The 23,757-nt window shown below is 45.3% G+C and overlaps 1 protein-coding gene across 2 annotated transcripts in view; it reads left to right on the top strand.

Annotated features, from left to right (window-relative positions):
* The window catches only part of LOC124085602 (ubiquinol-cytochrome-c reductase complex assembly factor 1), a 92,277-nt gene extending 76,770 nt beyond the window's left edge, over window positions 1-15,507 (top strand). Inside the window, exons 8-10 of one of the 2 annotated variants that reach the window (XM_046433415.2) lie at window positions 4,204-4,281; window positions 10,268-10,381; window positions 13,521-15,507. In XM_046433415.2, the coding sequence (XP_046289371.1) occupies window positions 4,204-4,281; window positions 10,268-10,381; window positions 13,521-13,655 (327 nt within the window). In that variant the 3' untranslated portion in view covers window positions 13,656-15,507. The remainder of the gene's footprint in view (window positions 1-4,203; window positions 4,282-10,267; window positions 10,382-13,520) is intronic. The other variant, XM_046433416.2, reaches the window with a different exon arrangement.
* The last annotated feature ends 8,250 nt before the right edge of the window (window positions 15,508-23,757 follow it).

The raw sequence follows: 23,757 nt of genomic DNA, 5'->3' as shown, positions 1-23,757 counted from the left end.
CATGAATGCCTTTAAGAGCTGCAACAGTGAAAAGGGGGAAAGGGGCAGTGAATTGGCCTCAAATGAACTGGCATCTCTTTAAAGTTAATATTCCTCCTTGAGAATACTACATTAATTGAACATGTGGCTTGCAAGATTCCTTATTGCTGTGTTCCCTGTTGGTTGTCATTCATTAATCTGCTGATTAGTAGCCCTGAACTCTTGTATTCCCCCCACTTTTTTTTTTTTGCATTCCCTTTTTAATATACTACGTTGTTCCCTTGGGACATAAACTCCAGGACCCGTCCCTGGCCTGCTTATGTTTGTTTTCTTTGCCCCTTGTGCCTGCCTCTGCTATAACATTTGTAGTATGTGTTAAGTAATCCTTAAGGTAACATTTTTATTATGTCATAAAAAGTGCATGGCAAATATATTATAACTCACGGACTTTGTTTAAAAATGAACGGATAATTTATTGAGTGTGTTACTTGAGCCTTGCTCCCCTCCCCATTTCAGCAGAGACCTGCTGCTCATTTAGCTTAGCCTCCTATTGAGTGCTCCCACCCTGTGACATGCTGGGAAAGCAGAGCCATGGTTGGCTAGAAATGACATCATAGTTTATGTACTCAATAAAAATTTAATTAAGTCATTACAGGAATTGCAGTCATCATTTAACCCTCTGATTTCTTCTGTTTAGTTTATTATTAAACATTCAGTAATACCAGGCACCGAATCCTGATGGCTTATAAAATATCTGCATGAATTTTAATAGCTTAAATAAATGGGAAAATATGAGTAACTGATATAAAAGGAACCTTTCCCATGTGGTAGTGCAGTATGTATGGGTTTTTATAAAAAGCAAATCATTATGGAAAGGATAAGAGTTTAATAAGCAAGCAGCCCAACATTATCTGGGAGGAGTTTCTCTTCTGCTGGGGGCATCTCTACAGGCTTGGTGCTCCATACAGAATGATCTGGCAATAAGTAGAAAGAGAACCTGCATACCAGCAAACAAGAGCTTAAGTAAAGTAGGGAATAAAATCCAGTAGGGTTCACCAGAGGGAATATCCAGTTCCTCTTCACTGTTAGGCTGGCAAGAAAGGCCCAGTGAGGTGAGTTCAGTAGTTCAGGAAGCTGCTGTCACTTTCCCTCACCTGTTGCCTATAGATCACGTGTCTGCACTGATTGAGCTTCCACTGTCTTCCAGGAAGAGTCCTTTTCATGATCTAATCCAGCCTGGTGATGAGATCTGAAAACCATCCCTGTCTGTGGCAGCTTGCCATCTCTTAACTGGAGGTGATGGGGAGAGGCAGCTTATAGGTCATTGGACTTAGAATAGAAGACCAGGAGGTAGAGGAACCTTGCTAATAAAGAGCTCCACTCCTGCAGTTTGTTTTTTCTGGGCAACAGACAGCCAGGATGCAGGTGCATCCCAAGAGAGAACGTGTTTTTGTTCATACTTGGGCCTTGCAGGGAAGCAAGAACTGAGGTTTGCAGATTAATATGTTGGTGATCTCTGAAAATACTCTGCAAAAGGTGAAGTAGGAAAAGTACTGGCCCAGAAATTAGATTCTAATCCTGGTTCTGGCACTAACTTGATGTGTGACCTTGGATGAGTGTCTATCCCCTTTTGGGCCATCTCCTCCGGGGTATTGAGGTAGGCGATCTCTGAGGGTTCTTCTAGCTCCAGAGCTTAATGGTGTGATTCAACATGTACACTGGTCCGCAGAGCAGATTTGTGAATGTTTTCCTCTGAGAGGTCCTCCTGCTTTATGGTGTTTGACACCCCTGATGTCTTTTTGTGGCTCAGGTGCTTCTTGCCCAGTTAAGAAAACAACTGGCCTGGGAGTAGGGAGAGCCTCCAAATGGGTATTAAGTAGTTTGAGTCAAAGTTGCATCTTCACAAGCCAGAAGGAATGAACTCTAGCTCTGGTGTGTTTTCTTGATTTTTCTTTTACCCCCATCCATTTGGAAGATGAGCAGAAGTTTGGTGATATGTTTCTGGAATTTTCAGAAACATGGAAGTTGTTTAGTAGCAAAACCCCAAACAGAACAAAGCAATGGTGTCATTGAACCAAACATGCTCTGAGTGGTACCCTTGTAAAGATTCTGTTAACAGCATATCTGTATGTGCCCCGCCCCTGTCTCTGGCTATGGACTACCTGTTGGGGTGCTGAGATTAATCAGTCACAATGTCTTTGACCCTTGTAGCTTCTAGTTTGGTGAGAGAGGCAGGTGCATAAGCAACTCTAAACCATGTTGTGTACCCAGGGGGGAAAGTGTACATAGTGCTCTGAGAACACAGAGGATGGATGGCTGATGCCACCCTGGTTGAAGATGGTGGGAAAGGTTGTGGTTTGCACTCCCCTCTGCCACCAATCTCACATTTTTCAGTCTTGAGCTTCACATTTCTCTTTTTGTTTTTGAAAATTATCCATGACTATAAAGTATTGGAACTGGTTTTAGTTTTACATAAACAAACCAGAAGTTATTACTCATAATTCCTTGCCCTGTGCAGTTTACGAAGGCTTTCAGCATATGTTGTTAAATTAATGAATGAATATACACTAACTCATTTGCTCTTGAAAATAACCCTTGTGTGCAGGGCATTTAAAAGACAAGAAAATGGACTTGGAGAGGTTATTTTACTTGCTGAAGATCATATCTGATGTACATAGCAGAACTATGACTTGGACTCAGGATTTCTGATTCTAAATCCAAATCCTTTGGCCTTTCCTGCTCTTCTTCAGACAGTAGTTATGAACCACAGGATAAGATCACTCTCAGTCTTTTGATTTGTGATCCTAAGTAAAATTTTCCTCTTGGAGGCAGGCATCTGTGGAATGGAAGTCAGTGTGGACTTTGTATTCAGACTGACCTGAATGCCAATCCCAGTTTTATCGCTGATTTGCTGTGTAACTTAGGGCAAGTCACTTCACCTCCATGAGTGCCTCAAGCAGTCACATGTAGGTGATTGTAACACACATCTATCTGCCTCTGTGAACTTCTAGTGGGGATTAGAAGAGATGATGTTAATAAAGCACCTGGCCCATAGCAGGTACTCAGTAAATGGAGATTATGGTGGACAAGGTCATGGAGAGGGTTGTTATTCTCCTATAAGTTCCAAATAATGTTTGGTGGTTTCTAAAACCAGTTAGGTTAAATAGCAAGTCCTTACTCTGTGTTACATACTACAAGAGCTTTCTTCTGGGATCCCAGAGAAGACTAAATCTTGGACCTTGCCCTGAAGCGTATTACTTACTGCCTGAAGGTCAAAACATCCAGTGAACTCCAGGCTCTGAAGGTGCCCTTGACTATTCCCTAATTCTCTGAGGGTCTCTACAATCCCAAGAATTGCCTTTCTAAAACAGTCTCTCAGCATTAGTCTTACTGCTTCCAAGTTGCCCATCTCTTTCTTCGCTCCTCTCCACATCCTCAGAGGCCCTCGGTGCTCCTCACCATCTCACAGTCATGCCTTTCTCCCTCCTCTTCCCACCTCTGACAGCTTCCTTCTTTTTGTCTTTCATTATGACAAGCTCTTCTGAGCAGCCCTTGAGACATTTCCTAACCAGGTGCCAACATACTTTTCCAGTGTTTCTGCCCATTCCCCTTCCTCGACACTTCCAGGTGTTCTTTTTCCTGCTGCTCACCTCTGCACACTTTGTTCTCCCTGTCTTTTTTTTTTTTTCTTTTGTGTTCTCCCTGTTTTGAATGGCCCCTCTCTTCTGCCTCCTGTCATGCCTGTCAGACCTTGTCCCAGGTCCACTTAAGTGTTACTTCCTGGAGCACTCATCCCCAACAAGAAGTCATTGCTCTGAAATTCATTTCTCTCTTAGCACATTTTGAGTAAGGTTTGAGACAACAGTTGCAGTGTTGTTGTTGTTGTTTTATATCTTTTTCCATAGTAGACTATGTTCATCCAATTAAGACACCATTTCTTATATATCATGTTCATATTATCTAACACAAAACCAGATCTGTAGTTTGATCAGTTCATCAAACTGATTGCTTTGTGTAGTTTGACATAAAACCTAAAAAAAAAGTTGGCGAATTGAGGAGAATTCTGATAGACAAAGGTATTGGGACTGGACTGGCAGTTAGACTTGTTAAGATTTCTTTCTCTTTGTTCTACTAACAGTCTGTAACAGCAAAGAGCCTAAGGTCATACTTTTTGGCTTTTTTCCTTTCTTTCATCTATTTTGTTTTTGCCCTTTGTTCTTGTAGGTTAATTCTTATGTCCTGAAGAAGAACATGATCCTCATGACAAATAATTTCTATGCAGCAATCTTGGGATACGATGAGGTAAGATCACATGCCAGGTCTGGGGCAGAACAGTGGCCTTCCCTAACAAAGGCTTTTGATCTGAAGGAAGCTTCAGGACCATCTTTACTGCCTGTCGTTATGGCTTAGTATCTATTTCTTCATCTTATTGACTGGTTCACCAGTGCTTGGAAAAGACAGCACTAAATAATGTGGTCACATCTTAAAGTAGTCAGTGCTTGAGTGCCTGCTGGGTATTGGATAGATAAACACTGACAAGTCAGACACTGTCTCAGCCCCATTTGCTCCCAGAGAGAGGGACATTCACATGTAGATAGCATGATAGCCAGGCAAATTACATACTTTTTTTTCTTTAATTATAAAAGTAGTACATATTCATTTAAAAAGTTTGTGAAATTCTACATAAGTGGTTGAAATATAAATAGAAGGCCCCATTTTCTCTTTTGCTCTTTTCTCTGCCCCAGAGGAAAACTAATATTATTAATAGCTTTTTGGATGTCCTTCTAGATATTATCTGTGCATAAACATATTTTTTCTCCTTTATGCAAATGGAGAGTTACACTCTATACACTATTCTTCAGCTTACTTTTTTTTACTGAACCATGTATCTTGGGAATCCTTCCATATCAGAACATTTAACTCTATCTCATCTTTTTTTACTGTAAAATATACATAATATAAAATTTTTCATTTTAACAATTTTAAATGTTCAGAATAGTGGCTGTAAGTATATTTGTCTTGTTGTGCTCTGAACACTGATTCCTCTATACCCTCTTTCCTCCATCCCTTGGCAACAGTTTTACTTTTTGTCTCTGTGAATTGGAGCACTCTAGGATCCTCATGTAAATGGAATTTCATTGTATTTGTCCTTTTGTGCCTGACTTGTTTCATTTAGCATAATGTCTTCAAGGTTCATCCATGTTGTAGTGTCTAGCTCATCTCCCATCATCCACCCCCACAGAAAAGTTAAAAGACAGAGAATGAGCACCTGTACACATACCACTAGGATTCGCCAGACTTTTTTTTGGTGGGGAGGGGGAATAAACCATGTGTCTTTGTACTCAATGTACTCATTACCTCCAGATTTAATGCAAGCATCACCCCTCCTAGAAAGTGATCCCTGACCTTCACCAGGCTTAGCTCATTCAGCCCTCCCTGGACTCTCACAGCTCTTACTATATTAGCATTAACTGTCACCCTGGCTGGGTGTAGATTTTCTTCTGGGAGGTAGCAGTGCCTACTGTGTATATTTCTGTTGCCAGAGTAGTGCTTGGCATTGCAGTAGGTGAGCAGTAAAGAGGGGAGGAAATGCACAAAGGGGTGAACATGAGGCAGTGGAGTTCAGGCTGCGTGAAGTGTTATCAGAAAGACAGTAATGAAAGCCAGAAGATAAACTTGTCCCCAAATTAAGTTAAATGACTTGCTTCAGATCATGGAACTAATTAAAATTTAAATTGGGGTCTCCAGATTCCCAACCTACTAGCTGTCCTCAGTTATAAGAGAGCAATTTAGACTACATACCATACACATGAGCTTTGATATGAGAATTGAGAAACATTGCTTATCTGTGCATATTAGTTGCTTCTTTTTTTTTTTTGGCTACATCCTCAATCTTTTTATTTTTTTGTTTTGAGACAGGGTCTTGCTTAGTTGCTGGGGCAGGGCCTGAACTTCTTGCCATCCTCCTTCTTTAGACTCCTGAGTTTCTGAGGTACAAGTGTGTGTCACTGCACCTGGTACATATTGGTTGCTAAATTAGATGCATTCTGATGTCAGAATTTCTCTCTCTCTCTCTCTCTCTCTCTATATATATATATATATATATGTATTAGTTCATTCATCAGCATTAATAAAAATGCACTGAATGGTATCTGTTCCAGTCCATTCTGGTAGGGCCATTTTACCTGAACACACCAGATCACAAGTTACCTGGGGTGCTTTTTGTTTTGTTTTGTTTTTAATTTTTTGGTGCACTGCTGGGGATTGAACCCAGTGTACTCTACCCCAGGTCTCACAAAGTTGCTGAGGGTTTTGCTAAGTTGCTGAGGCTAGCCTGGAATTTTTGGTCCTTCTGCCTCATCCTCCTGAGGCAGCTAGAATTATAGGCATGGGTCACTGAGCCCAGCCCTTTATACACACACACACACACACACATACATATATGTGTAATATATGTTACATGTATATTATATATGTGTGTATGTATAAATACATATGTGTGTGTGTCTGTTATACACACACACACACACACACACACACACATATAATTTTATTTTGAGACAGGTCTCACTAAGTTGTTCAAGTTGACCTCAAATTTGTGATCCAGCCTTCCAAGTCACTGGGATTATAACTGTAGGCCACCATGCCATCCTCTCCTTTTTAAATTTAATTTTCTTTTGAGACAGCATTTGAAGCCAGCCAAGTTGCTCAGGCTGACCTCAAACTTTCATCCTCCTTCCTCAGCCTCCTGAGTGGCTGAAATTACAGGTGTGTGCCACCACATCCAGCCCTGTGTGTATATTTAATGCACTAATGTTCTCTCTTGCTTACAGTGTCCTGCAGCTGTCTACATTTTCCCCATTCTTTAAAGCTCATGTCTCCACAACTTTCCCTGACCTTTCTAGATCTCTGGTGCTTTGACTCCACATTTCAACATTCCTGTCCATTTAGCATGTGTTTATTGGGTGTCTACCATGCACTGGGAATATATTGGTAAATCAAGTAAACATGGTCTCTTTCCTACAAAAATTACCTTATTACTGAGAGACAAGCAGACAGTAAACAAGCAGCAAGTAAACAAGTAAATAAATGTCTAATTACAAATAGAATGCAGTGATAGAGAATAACAGGGGAATGAGGAGTCATCAGAGATCTAAGGCTGAAGAATAAGGAGGTCCTGTGCAGCCCATAGGTTGGGGTCTACCATGCAGCTTAGCATTTGTTCACTCTTTCCAACTTCGTTCTGTGCAGCTGTTTGATGTGCACTAGCTTTGTCCCTCCCCTCCCACTAAGATTGCAGGCTCCCTGAGAGCTGAGCCCAGGTTACTTTGACTCTGTTCTTAGTATCATGCTAAGTGCACAGTAGTGTTAAATCAGTCTCATCCAAGTGAAACTCTGCCACTCTAAACCCATCACCGTAACCAGATCCACTAGTGCCAGGACAGCCCCTTGACTTCCTCTCAGTTTCTTTCCACCAGGGTATCTTAATTTCCTGAAGGGATGCTCTCTTTGTATTGTGAGGGAAAGAAGTCATGAGGAAAATTGTGCAACCAAAGGCTTAGCTCCTAAGCACCCCTTTTCCTTTTCTGCTTCCTTTGTTTGAAATTTACACTCCCAGGCCAGTCTCCCATTTGTTTTTACTGAGTTACTGGCAGTCCGGTAGGTGACCAGCTATTTTCTGATCACTTGCACTGTGTGCCAGGTACTACATCATGCCTAGAGTGAGGCAGCAGCATCCCCTGACCTCAGCAGTGCTAGCTGGATCTACTTCCATCACCAATTAGCTAACTAACCCTTGAGCCTCAGATCTTTCACATGGGGGTAATAGTATCTGTGCTACATGCCATATGTACTCATTAAGAGCTGTCTGCATGAAGGAACCCTGAAGATCTGGAAGAGTCAGGTTGTTGGCACTGTTATCAAGTCCTGAGTCTTCCTCAGATTGCTCAAAAATTCCTGCTTATGGATTTTCCCTGCCCCAGCCTTCTTGCATACCAATTTAGGCTGCCTGTTTGTAGCAGGCCATTGCTGCCAGGATCTTCCTGTCCTGGGCTCTGCAAATTCTTCAAGTCCCTGTGATACCCACTCCCATTCTCAGTTTTTCACATATTAGGCATGTGGTTCTCTGCCAGCAGCACTCTAGCCTGTGCCCAGGGCACTCTAGACAAAGGCAGGGTGTTGTGTTAGCAAATAGCTTGGAGAATGGTGATGTGCCTGAGCTTGTCCTGGGTCTCTATTGCCATCTGCCAGAAGAAGCGTGTTTTCCTGACTCAGCCCTGTTGCCAGGACAATCTTCAGCTGTGGGACTGTGAGGTATTTAGTAGAGGGTGTCTGGAGCAGGTGGAATACTTTTCCACCAAATCGTCACCTTCCCACACTGAACATGGCCCTTCCTGGCAGCAGGCCTGGAACCAGACCTCAAATACCACAGTTCCCAAGAGACCAGACCATCAAATAAAATGGAACAAGTGCTCCTGGGTCTTTGCAATGTTTACCACTTACAGAGCCTTTCACAGGTATTGTCTTTTAATGCTTACAGTAGCTCTATGAGATGAGAATTATTCTTGTTTAATTCATGAGAAACTGAGGCTCAGAAAGGGGATTATTCTTGTTTAACTCATGAGAACTGAGGCTCGGGAAAGGTTAATGACTTTTCAGAGGCCACACAGCCATCAAGTAACAGAACTAGGGGTGGAATTGTGGCTCAGTGATAGAGCACTTGCCTCGCATGTGTGAGGCATTGGGTTCAATTCTCAGCACCACATATAAATAAATGAATAAAATAAAAGGCCCATCAACAACTAAAAAAAAAAAAAAGAATTACAGAGCTAGCTTTATTTTTTTCTTTTCTTGAGAAAGGGTCTTACTATGTTGTCCAGACTGGCCTCAAACTTCTGAGCTTAAGTGATCCTCCCTCCTCAGCCTCCTGAGTGCTGGGATTACAGGTGTGTGACTCTGCACCCAGCTTCAGAGCTACATTTGAACTCTGGCAGTCTGGCTTCAAATCCTGCTGTTGTCTTGACTGTATCCACAGCTTCCAGCTACAGCATGCTTCTAAGTGCTTGTATTCAACATATTATACTTTAAAAATGCCTTTACATTATCTTATTTTTATTTAAAAACTTTTTTTTGTTACAAGGGATTGAACTAGACGTGTTCTACCACTGAGCTACGTCCTCAGTCCTTTTTTGTTGTTGTTGTTGTTTTGAGATGGAGTCTCACTAGGTTGCTGAGGCTAGCCTGGAACTTGAGCTCCTTCTGCCTTAGCCTCTCATGTTGTTGGGATTACAGGTGAGCACCACCATGCCTGGCACATAATCTTATCTTTTATAATTCAAAGATGCTGTAAGTAGAGCAAGTATTTTCATCTCTTTAATAGCTGTGGAGTTTGAGGTTCAGGTTTAACCATCACCATTGAGCTTGGCATGGCAGAACTAGGACTTGATCCAGCCTTCCAACTCCAAGTCAGCACTTCAGTTCCACACACTATTTTGGCACTCAGGCAGAGCAATTTCCCAGGACCTTTCCCTCAGTCACCTCCATCCCTCCCTCCCTGAGAGATCTAAGCTAGAAAATGGCTCTAGTTAGCCTCTGTGATATTTGGGCTTCCCAGCAGAATTCTCTGTGCCAGGAGAGGCAGTATCAGGCATATACAGATTCAGGCTCTGCACATTGCCCTTGGTGGCCCTCTGTGGCCCATGGCAATCCTGCTGAACAGCCTATTCCTCTATTTAGGGAGAGGCTGGGCCAGTCAAGGCCAACCCAGAGGTGAGTGACAGTGAAGGCAAGGTTCCTGGCTCCCTTGAAAGAACTAGCTGCCTCATAGATGGGTGCCCTTGGACCAAGCAAGAAGGTGTAGTCCACACCCACTTCCATTCCTGGGAAAACACTCAAAACACTGTCAGCCATGCTGTGAGCAGCAGCACAGGCACTGCTGCTACCATTTCTCTTCTTGGCCTCTCAGTCATTGGCTGGGCCAGGCATGGTGAGTTGTTGTGCTGGGAGGGTCAATCAGATGTGAGTCCCAGCTCTGCATCACTTCAGCCAGTGACTTGTACCCTCTGGGCCCCAGGTTTTTCCTCTGTGTAAAGTGAAGAAGTTGGACTAAGTGTTCTTGTAAGACCCTTTCCAGCTCTGTGGTGCAGCTGCCTCATTTCCCCCTCACTGTCTCTGTGAGGTCCTTCTGAACCAGTTCTTTGTTTTCTCTTGTGCTCACAATATCCCCAGTTTTTGTATCATGGCCCTGCAGTACTCTCTGGAAGACTAGTTGTTATACTCTGTGTTCCAGGGGATCCTTTCAGATGATCATGGGTTGGCTGCTGCCCTCTGGAGAACCTTCTTCAACCAGAAATGTGAAGACCCCAGACAACTTGAATTGCTGGTGGAATATGTGAGGAAACAGGTGGGTGCCCTTTACCCCCCAGCAGAATCTTTTGAAAAGTGGGTCATCTTGAGGTTATGGGTGCTAGACTTTTAGGGAAACATGGGAGGCTGAGTTGCCAGAGACCTGTCTGCAGGAATTCTGACTTGATCATGTAAGCAGCAGGCACTGATTAAGAGCCAGCATCCTCTGTGTGTCTAGCTGTGAACTAGGCCAAGGACTCAGGGAATATAATAGAGAAGGAAGGACACTGAGTAACTTCCTGCTTTCAGAAAATTGTAGTTGTTATCCATTCTCTATACATTGCATTGCCTACTGTGTGCCAGGTGCTGTACTAAATGCTGGGCTCACGGAGTCCTGAAAGATACATACAGGCATGGGGCATATTGGCCCACCTATGTAGCCCCCTTCTGTATCCACTTAGAGCCCAGGATGCATTTCCTGTTCCTGACTTGCAGGACCAGGTTCTAAGCAGTATTCCACAGATACACCCCCAGAATCTTCCCACTGGCTGCTGTTCACTGTCTAGCAGGGTCTCCCCACTTCAAGTCTTCACCTCTCTAGCTCCCCAGGGCTCCCTGACACCAGAGCTTCTAGGAGAAGCTCCACTGCAAGGACTGCATTACTACACAGCTTTCTCAACCCCGTGGAGAATTAACTCCTTGATCTCCCTGTCCCCAGATTCTATAAAGATGAGAAACTCAAACTTTCTAGATGAGTAGGCCAAGTGACAGCAGGAGAACATGGAGGCTTTTCCAGGGTCTCCCAGTGAGTCAGCTTACACAGTTGGCCTCAGACCCCAAGCTGGGTGATTCATGTCACCACTAAAGGCCTCAGCTGCTGCAGACAGCTCATCAGCTTGGCTGCCCATGAGTCACACCTCTGCTTCATGGACCTGGCCCTGGGGCTGAAGGGGCCTCACCCAGTTGTTCTCTGGTTCACCTGTATCCACGGCCTTCAAACCTCCAACAGTCGGGAAAAGGAAGGGCTATCGGCTCTTTTGCAGTCATGGCCAATAGGACTACCTAGTTGATTGCTGGAAAGGTGACATATTGAGGCTCTTCAGACTCAGAGGGTAGAGAACCCCAGAAGCCAGAACTTCTGTTTGACTATTCAAATCTGTCAGAGCCAGGGAGAAGGCACTGGGGCCAGAGTGCTCCACCCACGGAGAATTCTGAGACTCTCACTGTTGACTGGACTCGCCCTCAGACAGGAGTAGCAATTGGCAAAGCAAATGCTGTTTTCTGAGAGACCCACCCAACTTTTCCATCTGCCATGGTGGGCATATGCCAGAGGCCACACACAACAAAGGCACAGCTGGGACCTTTCCAGGGACCCCGAAGAAGGGGTTGATACAACCAATATCCCTATATAGAAGTTCTTATATAGCCCCAGTGAGAGTCAGGAAAACAGTGATGGGGCCCTTAGGAAAGCAGGGAACTTTGATGGGGACCCATTTCTGTCAGCAAGCCTTTGAGCACTTGCCATGCCAGGCCCTATTGCTGGGAGAGCAGATTAACTAGGTCTAGTCCTGCGTTTGAGGAGCCAGTCAGGCACATCTCTAGTCCTGGAGTAAGTCAGTCTGCCCTGTGATCCAGGTAGACAGTGTTGGGGAAGGACCAAGAGAGAGGTGTGTTCTGTCCAGGTGGATCAAGGAAAATCAGGAAGCTGAACCTTGAGCAGACTCCAATCCTATTCCTGGTGCTGCTTGGTAACCAGTGTGGGTCATGTGGAGGTTTACAACTCAGGAGATAGGCAGTGGTAGCTTAGGGGCAGAAATGTAGTCACTAGAAAGAGGAGTGGACTTTAGGAAAGATGGCAGTTCAGTTGAGCTTCTTGCCCTGGAAAAGACATAGGGCATGTGAAATTCTAGACCTGAAGTATATCAAGAGGCTGGGGTTGAGTTCAAGGTTCAGCACTCTGAAGATGGGTCAATAAGAGTGATAAGTTCTTGGAAGAGGGATATAACCCTAGGCTTAAGATGAAGCTCCTGGTATTCCCTTTCCCCCAAGGAAGCCACATCTGTCTAGATATAGTGGTGCTTCCTGCTGTGATCCAGTTCTCACAGGAGATGTTGCTGTCCACTTGGAAGCGTTTCCCATCTGCAGCCCTCCTTACTAGCAGGCAGCCAGGGACTCCTCCAGAGATGCTTTAACCTCCTCATTAGCCCATCTGTCTCTTGCAGAACTGCCTCACCCTTTCCCCTGAAGCTCTTTCTGTTTGCCTGCATCATAGGTGTTCCTTCTCCACATGGAGGGTTGTGCACCTGGAGTCCTTGGGCAGGTCTAAAAGCATTCAGGGGCATGGCATTGCCCAGGGCAGTGGCAACTGGAGCTCACCCTCCGAGTGCCAAATGGGCTGGAGGTTAGTAAGAAGTTAGTTAGAAGAAAGCCCAGAGTGGACATGATCACTTTCTCCAAATGTCAGAACATCTGTCATTTGTGGGGAGCAGAAGGATAGGGCATTTGGTTCCCACCCCGCCTTCCCCAGTTTCAGCAGGAACACTTGAGGATCAGTGGTGAAAGCTGTAGGAGAGCAGCAGGGGCATTTCTGGGATGATGACCATCCTAACAGCAGAACTGTGAGGCTCTGTCAGACTTCCCCACCCATCCTAGATGGGGCACTCTGGAAGACAAAAGGCATATGTATTAGCAAAAAAGAGAAAAAAAGAAAAAGTTTGGGTGATCAACTCTGTGCAGATAACTTTATTTTTCCATGTGTCCATGAAGGTACACATTCTGTCCCCCCTCAAACAAGGGAACATAGATCTCCGAGAAGGGAAGGAGTAAAATTGGGATTCTTTTCTCCCAGCAGTGTTGGGTGGGGTGACTTCTGTAAGTTGCAGACTGACTTTCTGGCCTGCAAAAACTTTGTAGGGAGAGTGCAGCAGGGGGAGAAATGTCACTGGGGTGTGTAAGTTCAGAGGTGTGATAGGGAATTCCCTAAAATCTTTCCAGGGAGCTTCTTTCCCCAGACTTGTTTCTCCAGATCTCCTTAAAGTAATAATCTGGGAAATCAGAGTCACCTGGCCTGAAAGTTGGATGGTCAGAAGCCCCAGACTCCCTCCCCTTCCTCTTCTTGAGGAAGCTGGTTCATTATGCCACCTTTTGTGTGTCCAGCACCTGTCCTTGTCCTCTGATCCCTGCTCTTCCTGCTGCAGATGCAGTACCTGGACTCCATGAACGGTGAGGATCTGCTTCTGACAGGGGAGGTGAACTGGCGCCCTCTGGTGGAGAAGAATCCACAGAGCATCCTGAAGCCCCATGCTCCCACTTATAATGATGAGGGTCTTTGAGAGGCTGGTCCCTCCAGACAGGTGGCCAGCTGGCTTTGAGGAACCTCAGCAAGAGAAGTGCCTGTTTGGCTCAGGATCCTGCAGAAAGTGGCCTGAACTGACCTTTGAACAGCAGCTGTCAAATACCTGGCCCCATTTATGTTGTTTCCTCTTAGTGTGCCCTGGAGTCTGATCTGCTTGGGGGTAATAGTACAGGGAAAACCCCTAGCTCTTCTGACACATCCTCAAGAGGATCCCCAAGAAAGAGCACCCTGAAGCACATACTCCCCAAGTCCTTCCAGCACCACTTGTGACTGACAGCTCTTCCTAGAGGCTTACCAAGGGCTGGGGTAGGTTAGAAAGGAGATACCTCTATCAAGGGCTTGCTGTAGCCTAGGAGCAGTTTGCAGTGCTGCCGGGCCAAGACAGGTAGCCATACTCTGTCCCCCAGCTTTGAGACATAGGGTTGAGTTGGCCATTAAAAGAAACAGAGACTTATCTCTGCCATGGTTTTTATTTATTCCAGGATCTTTTAGGAACTTCTGTGAGGTGATGGATGCCATAGGCTAAGGAGCACTGCCCAACTCAGTTAAAGACAGAGAGAGAGGGGAGAGGTCAGATAGTCTCTGCTGCCGCCGATGCCTCTGGTTCTCAGAGATGTGTCACTCTGGCCAACACACAGTCTGCGAGGCCATCCTCTGGTAGCCAGGAGAGGTCTAATGGCCAAGGGGACTTGTGGCATCCTAAGTCATTTAAAGAGGCCTCAAGAACAAAGGTCCCTTTGTTAACCCCCAGTGAACAGAGTGAAAAATATGCTGTCTTTCCTCTCTTGGGCCTCCCCTTTTATGAGATATGGGGACAAAAAGAACATTCTTCCTGGCCTCATTGTACCTTCCCTCGACCCAGTCCCATGCCCAGCTCTCTTTCCTTTTCCAACCCTGGAAAATGTGCTGCAGAGCCACCTTGTCTGAGCACTGGAGTACCAGTTCCCCTCCTCCCTTGGAGTGTGGATCATTTTTGGGGGGATTTTCTTAAATTGAAGAAAGGGGGCGGGGAACCATCTTGCCCCTCCTTCCCCCATCAAAAGTCCTTCACTGAACTTGCTATAAAATGAGTCATATAAAGAAACTCTATACGGGTGAGGTATATCCCACTTCTGTGAAAACATTACAAATCAAACCGCCTTCTCTTGGTTTATTTAAGATGCTTTTGTTGCAAGCGGAGCTCCAGAGTGAAGCCTCCTCTGTGTGTGTGAGATAATAACACCTTGTAACTCATTACAGCTGGGCACTATTTACATAAACCAGAGCTGAGCCAGGCAGGAATTTGCTGATTAATTTATTTTTAATGGAGTGAAGTATACCATGCACCAAAATAAACTTTACTGTGTGTACCTAACTGCTCCTGGAATGGATGGAAAAATTAATGGAACAGATTTTGGCTCCCAGCTCTGCACATTAATTCATATATAAAAGTTATTTGAGCATTAACCCATTTGCTGCCCAGAAGCTCCCTAACCACAGATCCCAGCTCACATCAGTTTAGCTACTTACTGGGCTTCCTTTAGAATTCCAGCACCTCAGCTTGGGAAGGAACTTTAAAGGTCACTTGGGTCAGCCCTGGTCCAGAACTTGATTGCCCTTCATAACATCCTGGTTGGACTATGTTCTTGCAAGTTCTAGCTGAATCTCTCCAGCAGCAAATAGATGGTCCTTGCTTGCAGAGCCTGTATCCACAGGATTCAGTAATCATCAGACACAGCAACTCGTGACATTTCAAGCAATGTTTGAAAGAGCCAGATTGGATCTGTCATGTCTCTGATGTCCTGATGCCAACCTGTTTCCCCTTCAAGATAAAAAGCCAATGACTTAGAGGCTTCAGGCTCTTCTTTGACCCCTTTCCATTCCAGCCTGTCTTTGTAGATCTCTAACCTATTTCTTCCCTGAGCAAATGGAACCACTTGGCGTTACCAGAAGGGACCACATCGTGTGTTTTCTCCACCAGAACTCATCTCTTTCACTGCTGACTAAAGAAATCCCAAGTTTCCTCGAATGTCACCTCTCCTGTTTCCCTCAGGCCTGGGCACACTGTCCACAGGACTCTTTACAGCATCCTCTGCTCACTTAGCACCTCCCTTGCCACATGTGGTGATTTTTTTTCCCCACACAGCCGCCTCACACATAGCCCTGTGAGGAGCTTCCATGTAGAGCAGATGCTGTGTTGGTGTGGATCACCCAGTGCTCAGCAGAGTATGAAATGAGAAAATGAATGAACGACTAAAATCATCAGTCATTATCAGTATAAGCCCAATTAAAAAAAAATTCCTTTCTAGACCATTCTCAGTCTGACCTACAGTTCAGCTTATTTGAACAGTAATAGTAAAATATTAAGCACCTCCTTTTGCTTTAGCATAGGAACCAAAACTAAAAGCTCCAGCTAATGTTTTTCTAATGTAAACTGTTATTTTACAAAACAAGAGAAGGATATGATCTCTTGCCTCCAGAGAGATTGCTTTTTAGGAATGATTTTGTCATTTGTGTTCCATACTTCTGCAGGAGGGGGAATCATAGCAAATTTAAGAGACATGTTTATAATAAAACTAAGGCTATATTAAAGCAAAGTTTGAAAGATAACATGCACATATTATTGCAAGGGAAGAGAGGGGAAAAAATAGAAATCCTAGGCTGTTAATCGTCAACTTTCCTGACTTCTTTATAATAAAATATTTTAAATGCATTGTTTCACCCAGTCCTGTAAAATAGTTGTTATCCTCATCATTTTTCTTATCCCTTTTCCACAACTGAGGAGACTAAAGTTCAGAGAGGTCTAGAGAGTTAACCAAGAGTGCTTCAGCCTACATCATGTGACCCCAGCACTCCTGCTCGTTCTCCAGACCACACTGCCTCCCTCAGGTCAGTGAGGAGATCTGCACTTGACCTTCTGGCAGCCCAGTATGGAAAAGAGAAAGCCTTAAGGTTCCCATTGTCACATAAAAGAAAGTCTGTTTGCTAATTCATCAAAAAAATACAAACATTTTCCTTACTTTTTGGAGAAAAGTGTTTTATAAACATTTGCAAATAAGAAACAATAATGTGAACACTGCCTCCGAAGTTTCAGTTTTGCCTAAATTTTTTTTTTAATTGCTGAAGCTGGCTTTGAACTGGTGACCCTAGTGCCCCAGGCTCCTTTGTTACAGCAAGCTTATATTAAAACCCAGGCTACATTTCAGCTGCTATTTTTAGAAATTGTTTTTAGTTGTTAATGGACCTTTATTTTATTCATTTACTTATATGTGGTGCTGAGAATTGAACCCAGTGCCTCACACATGTGAGGGAAGTGCTGTACCCCTGAGCCACAAGCCCAGCCCTCTGCTATTTTTAAAATTTCTGCTCTAAGACACAGCTTGGTATTTTCACTTATTATCTCATTTAGTCCTCATTGACAGTCCTATGGGGGTAAGTGTGAAGTTCATGTTACACCTGAGGGAAACAGAAATGATGGAAGGTCCTGCATGCTGTGCACACTTGTGTGGCTCTGACCACCCAAGTTCTCTGCTTTTACTTCTGGAAGGGAATTCTAGATGGAGGATGGGGCAGTTGTGCTGTAGTTAAGAAGTTTAAAAATAAATAAAAACTAAAGCATTATTCCAGCCACAGGGGCTGGTGTGCGCACATAGACGGCTAACTGGGAAAATCACAAGAAGGTTAGAAATAAGGAAAGCTTTGAAGACAGGATAGGGTTTAGGGAGGTGGAAAAAAAAACAGGAAGTGTAGAACTGCCCAGATGAAGGCAGGAAACAGGAAGCTCTTCAGACACAAGTGGACCAGTGGAGTTGGCTGCTAAAGGAAGGAAAGGTTGCACAGTTCAGGGGGCCAGGAGTGGGCTTGGCCAGATACCATGCTATCTGATAGGCTGCAGGGAGGTGCATTTGCCCTAACGGTTGGTGTGCAGGATGAATTGGCCCAGCCAGGAAGGGAGTCTAGTTGAGGTTCTAGTGGGTGGGATTAGGAATTCAAAGAAAAGTTAAAATTCCAGAGACATCTCAGAGAAAAAACTCACCTAACTGCTCAAAATGCCTAAAGAAGGGGAGCAGCCACAGAACTCCCCTGGGGCCAAGGGTGGTGCCATCTGGTGAAAGACAGGCTGGAAAAGAATTGTGTTTTTCCAAATGGTGATTACAACATCCTATAGGCTGGGCAGGGCAGGGACTGCTGCCCCATCATGTGGTAGTGAAACAGGTTCACTCTTACTGGTATGAGGCAACCCCATAGCACGAACACTCACACTTCTCTTCAGTCCTACCCCATTGCTTTTGGTGCACACTGGCGTATCTGCATGGGGAACCAAGCTGGTGGGAGGTGGACTTCAGGCAGTAGAGGTGCCCCCGGGAAGGGCAAGGAGTATAGAAAGGATGCAGGAAATCATGAATTCTGCATGAATTCCCAGAGGTGAGGGTAACCCAGGGACTAGGACAGGGAGGCAGAATCCCTCACAGGAGGTGGTAGGAGGTTCGAGGAGGTAGGAGGTTCACTTCCAGAAGGACTCAGTTGGGCCTGCTGCAGAGTAGGGGCCAGGGAATGAGCTGGAGAGCTCAAGGGTTTCTGACTATTCAGAAACATAATTGTAAAGAGAATAGACGAGTGGTGAAGACGGCAAAGTATGGCAGCAACTGTTGGTATTTTGGGATGTGCTAGCTGAGAAGAAACAGAAAAACCAGGCAGGTTTTAGGAGAGAGGTGAAAACTCAAGGGAGATGTGTAAAGGAGGTGGGGGGATTCCAATTAAATGTAGAGCACCTGCCAGGTGCAGTGGCCCATGCCCAGTAGCTCAAAGGCTGGGGCAGGAGAGTCACCAGTTCAGAGCCAGCCTCAGCAAAAGCAAGGCGCTAAGCAACTCAGTGAGACCGGTCTCTAAATAAAATACAAAAAAGGGATGTGGCTCTGGGGTGGAGTGCCCCTGAGTTCAATCCCCAGTACCCCCTCCCTACCCACAAAAATAAAAAGTAAAAAGGGCTGGGGATGTGGCTCAGTTGTTAAGCATCCCTGGGTTCAATTCCCGGTAACCTCCCCTCCCACGCCCTGCCACACACACACACACACACACACACACACACAAAGTTAAGCACTTAGGGGAATAGGAAACTCCCCTGAATGTCAGAGATTCTTATTGCTATCAAAATCTAATGGAAATGGAGGTCTGGCTTGAGAACCCAGTCGGTCCTGGTTGGAAGAAGGGAATCTTTTCCTTGAAAGAATTCCCCACGCAAAGACACTTCGCCGGGAGAATTCCAATTTTATTGCAAAAAGCAGTGTGCTTATATAGAACTAAGGGGGAGATGGTAGGGCTTAGATAAATGGCAGGCAACCCGTTTATTGGCAAGTTCTTTCAGATATCAGCTCCGGAGCCCAGGAATTAGTTCTCATTGGGGCTAAGGTTCCCCGCCAGCGAGATTTGAAATTGGCGCCGGCGGGAGAGTTCACACGGGCGGGAACTTTTCGCGCCACTGCAGAAAAGAAGAAGGTAGGAAGAAGAGGTGCTTAGGCGCCATGTTGGGGTTTTTTCTCTGGGGTATGGCTGCCGTTTATACTTTTCCCAACATTCCTGAGGCCAGATATTGGAAGAACACATACAGGGAGGGAGACTAGGGATTCCTGAGGTGAGGCACAGAAGGAGAGGACAGCTCATGCCAACTGGTCTTGATGCCCAAGAAATCTAGAATTTATCAATCACTGGACTAATAATGTGTGAAGGAAGGGAGCTGGTGGGTTTGTGGGCAGGGAACAGGACAGCCCCAATGTGTTTGAACTTTTATACTTTGGCTTGGTCCTGCCCACTTCCAGCCTTCTCCCCGCTGTACCCATCATGTGTTGCTCACCCTATCCACCAGGTGTCCCTCTCCCCACTCACCCCTACCCCTGGTGCTAACCACCCATCAAAGGCTTTCTGTGCTAGCAGGGGACAAGTTCAGAATGGATTGGGAAATAAGACATGAGACAGATGGACATCATTCTAAGACAGATGCCTTAGAATCACAGCCTCTGGAATAGGAGTCCCCTATGTTTCTCCTTTGGTAAAAAAGCAATAAAACTTCTTTTTCCTTTTCCTCAAAACTGTGTTCTCATTATTGGATTGACATTGGGGACAAAAACCAAGTTTTCCATAACAAATTGGTGACCCAGGTGGGACTTGAGAGCAGCCCCCACTCCAGCTTTCTGGGGCAGGCCTGGTACTCCAAGCAACACCACTTCTATGCTGAGGATGCAAGGTGGCTGGCAAAGTTGTTGAGAGCTAACTGCTGAAAAGTTGGGAGTTGGGTGAGTTTGCCTTGGGTTGAACCAGAGAAGCTATTCCTATAAGTAAAGAGAGGGACAAGGGACGTCCCAGCAGCTGCCAAAGCTCCTCTTGCTTCAGGGAACTCTTGCCTTCTCTCCTGGAATGGTATGGGTTGCTACATCTTGGTTCACTTCAAAAAAAAGGAAACTGCTGGGGTTGTGGCTCACAAGTGGTAGAGCGCTTACCTAGCATGGGTGAGGCACTGGGTTTGATTCTCAGCACCACATAGAAATAAATGAATAAAATGAAGGTCCAGCAACATCTTAAAAAAAAAGAAAAAGGAAGCTGAATACAGTAAAGTCACGACTTCTTTGGCCATCTGCATGATCCTTTCCCTAGGTATGCATTGTCCAGTCACCTGCTAACTGCCACCATGGACCTCTGCACCACTCTGATGCAGAATACCCTTAACTGTCCATGCCCCACCTAATAAAGAACAAGGACTTTCTGTCACTTTCCACAACTTGCCCTCTTTCTATAGGAAGCAGTTTAGAGATGCCATAGCCCATTTTTTCCATAGAAATGGAATGTAGAAATTGACAGTGGGGAAAGGTAACAGTGGTCTACTTTATGCTTTGAATATAGCCCTTGCTGCTCTGCCACTGCAACTTATTTTTAAAACAGACACGTTCTTTCTCTTCCTCTCCCTCCCCTTCCCTAATCTTTCCTCATCCTTGGATTTGGGAGAAACAGGATTGCCTCTCTTCCCCATCCTAGGCAGAGTTATCTGTCCTTGAGCACACACCAACCACAGGAACAAAGTAATCCAGACTTGGGGATGGCACCCGACGATCTAAGAAATGACTATCTTTCAAATTAACAAGTCAATTACAACTCCTGACAGAGAACATGAGGAATGTAGCCTTGAATCATCTCTTTAAAAAATCCTGTTCATGGATGAGGTAGCACACACCTGTAATCCCAGCAACTAAGGAGGCGGAGGCAGGAGGATTGCAAGTTCAAAGCCAGCCTAGGCAACTTAGAGAGGCCCTAAGCAACTTAGTTAGATCCTGTCTCAAAATTAAAAAAAAGAAAAAAGAATTAAGGATGCTCAGTGGTTAGGCACTATGGGGTTCCATCCCCAGTACCAAAAACAAACAAAAAAATCCATGTTCCCCCCTGATGGGGAGACTCTAGGACAGGAGTCCCCTGGTTTCTCCTTTTTTTAAAATTTTTTAAAAATATTTCTTTTTTTTTAGTTTTTGGTGGACACAACATCTTTGTATGTAGTGCTGAGGATCGAATCCGAGCCGCATGCATGCCAGGCGAGCGTGCTACCGCTTGAGCCACATCCCCAGCCCCCCTTGTTTCTCCTTTGCTAGCAAAGCAATACAATTTCTTTTTCCTTTTTCTAAAAAAAAAAAAAAGGTTTTATCAGTATTACTGATACAGTTGATTGGAGAACATAACTTTCACTCACTAACCAAATGAAATTGCTAACATCCTCCCACAACTAAGCATCCTGTGTGCCCATGAAAGGGCAGACCTGTCCCTTGTAGGAGCAGGATCTCCTCTATAGGTTTACCCAGAAGGTGGATGGAGAATGAGATACCTTGAACTACAGTAGAACTAACCAGAGGCAGAGAAAGAGAAAGGAGAATCAAGAAAGACCTGAGTCTGGCTCCTTCCCTAAGCCACCAATCAGACAAGTCATTCCTCTTCCTTTGGGAGGGAAGGAGCAAGTAAGGATGCAGAAGAGGAAGTGGTACTTCCTCTTCCAGAAAGTGGAGTGGGAATTCCTCCTCTTATGGAAACACTAGTGGCACAAGTCTCCCACAAGTGGCTGCCCAAATGTTTGGCATTCCAGAGGGGGTGTGAATGCCAGACATGAGCATGTGCGTGCAGAGGGAGAGAGGACCTTGCCACCTTGCCTCCTGTGAGATGGGTGAAATGAGAGATGGGATCCCAGAGGCAGTAGTGGGAGTGACCAGCTACACTCTACTGGCACAGTCCAGTGGTGACCTTCAGGGCTAGCCTGTGGAAGTCCAGGGACTATCCAGGAAGAGATCCTTGGGTTCTTCTGGTCACTGCTTCATCTGCATTCAGGCCTCCATTGAGTCCCTGCCCTTTCACAGCCTGAAAAGCTCTAGAATTCAGCATGCACTGAGCTACTGCAACTACTTTTGTTGGAGCTTGGTGCAGATCAGCACTTCTATCTCTCAGAACAATCTGGTGAAGGAGGTGCTCTTGATCCCATTTTATAGATTAAGCCCCTGTGACTTAGAAGTTCAGTTCTCCCATTAAGCAACACAGCCACTGCTCCAAGCACAGGCTCTGACTCTTTCCAGTGACACAACCACAGCCCCTAGGTATGCTCAGTCCTACATCCCAGCCTTTGGGGTATCAGGGTGAGATAACTCAGAATAGATGCCTTCCTGAAGACCTATGTGGCACTCAGCGAATAGTGAATCACCCATCCAGGTTGCATCTGGGAGGCTGGTAATTTGGGCCACTGTCCCCCTCAGGGTCATTTCCTAAGTTATCCTTAAATACTACTCTGGACTCTTCCCAACCTCTGTGCCATCATCTTTAGCAAGCTCTTGGGGCTCTTCAGAGTGACTCCAGTGGCTGTCCTCAAAGCACTTTTCCATGTGCCTCAGCCTCCACCTTCCTTCCAGGGGCAACATGGCTCTCTTCCCCCAGCCTGGAAGGAACTCCCTGCTTACCATTGTAAGCTGTTGAAACCTTCTGTCTCTGACTCCTAACCATCTGTTGCTTCGTCTCTCTAACTTTTAGGTACCTTTTCCTTGTTTAAAGCCATCTGAGCACTCTGTGCCTCACCAGAGCTCTCTCCCTTGACCCAGAGGTGCCACAATGCAGGCTTGTGGCAATGCTGGCATTAGAGCAACACTGGAGAGCTGTAGCCAGACTCCCACCACCCCACATGACAGTCACCTACCCAGGTGCCACTCAGCTTAGAAGAGACAAGGTTAAAAGGCCCCCAGGAATGCCTAGCAATGCCAGGCAGGCTCCCGACACACCTCCTGGACAGGAAAATAGTTTTGTTCCTTTTAATAACAGTCATTAAGGGACCGGTCCCCCACACGCTGCAGCCAGGGGCTGGGCTTGGGTCTGTCTGTATGCCTCCTAGCACCCTAAAGCCCAGCTCCACAGCTGAGATACACTTGTTTACTTCCCATCACCCTTTATCTACATAGCCCACAGGGAGGGGCAGCTGATCCTGCAGCCCTGGGGGACTGGATTTGAGGTAGATGCTGTTATTACCAGGAGGATGGCAGGGATTCCTGGGACCCTCTTCCCTCAACTCAGTCTTCCCACCCCTGTTCCCCTCAACTGGTCTCCCTGTACACACACACACACCCAGTACTGCAGGCCAGAGTTGGAATCAAGGGTTCCCACTGCCCAGACACCCAGCACACAACAGATCTGTGCACAGACGTGTTCACAGTTACACACAACGGCATGTGACCAGATAGTTAAAGACAGAAATGCAGGCATACAGTGTCCCAGACAGTATGCTATGTGTACATACACACAGGTACAGTCATGCATAGGTATTTGTATATATATTTTGTTGAACCATATGGAATTGCCAATATTCAATGACTTTTTACTTACAAATATGGAATGTAGTACCAGCTTTGTCCTGAAGGGAATACACAGAAATACAGAGCCAAATTTGTAAACCCATTTTATCTCTTTCTTTCTTTTTTTTTTTTTTCCGGTACTGGGAATTGAACCCAGAGGGGCTTAACCACTGAGCCACATCCCCAGCACTTTATATTTTATTTAGAGACAGGGTCTCACCGAGTTGCTTAGGGCCTCTCTAA

Source organism: Marmota monax, unplaced genomic scaffold (genome assembly GCF_021218885.2).
Source record: "Marmota monax isolate L192 unplaced genomic scaffold, Marmota_monax_Labrador192_F-V1.1 WCK01_AAM20220418_F8-fsc00014, whole genome shotgun sequence".
In the NCBI taxonomy this organism is placed as follows: domain Eukaryota; kingdom Metazoa; phylum Chordata; class Mammalia; order Rodentia; family Sciuridae; genus Marmota; species Marmota monax.
The sequence above is the reverse complement of the archived record's forward strand: the minus strand, read 5'-3'. Positions and strand labels throughout refer to the sequence as shown.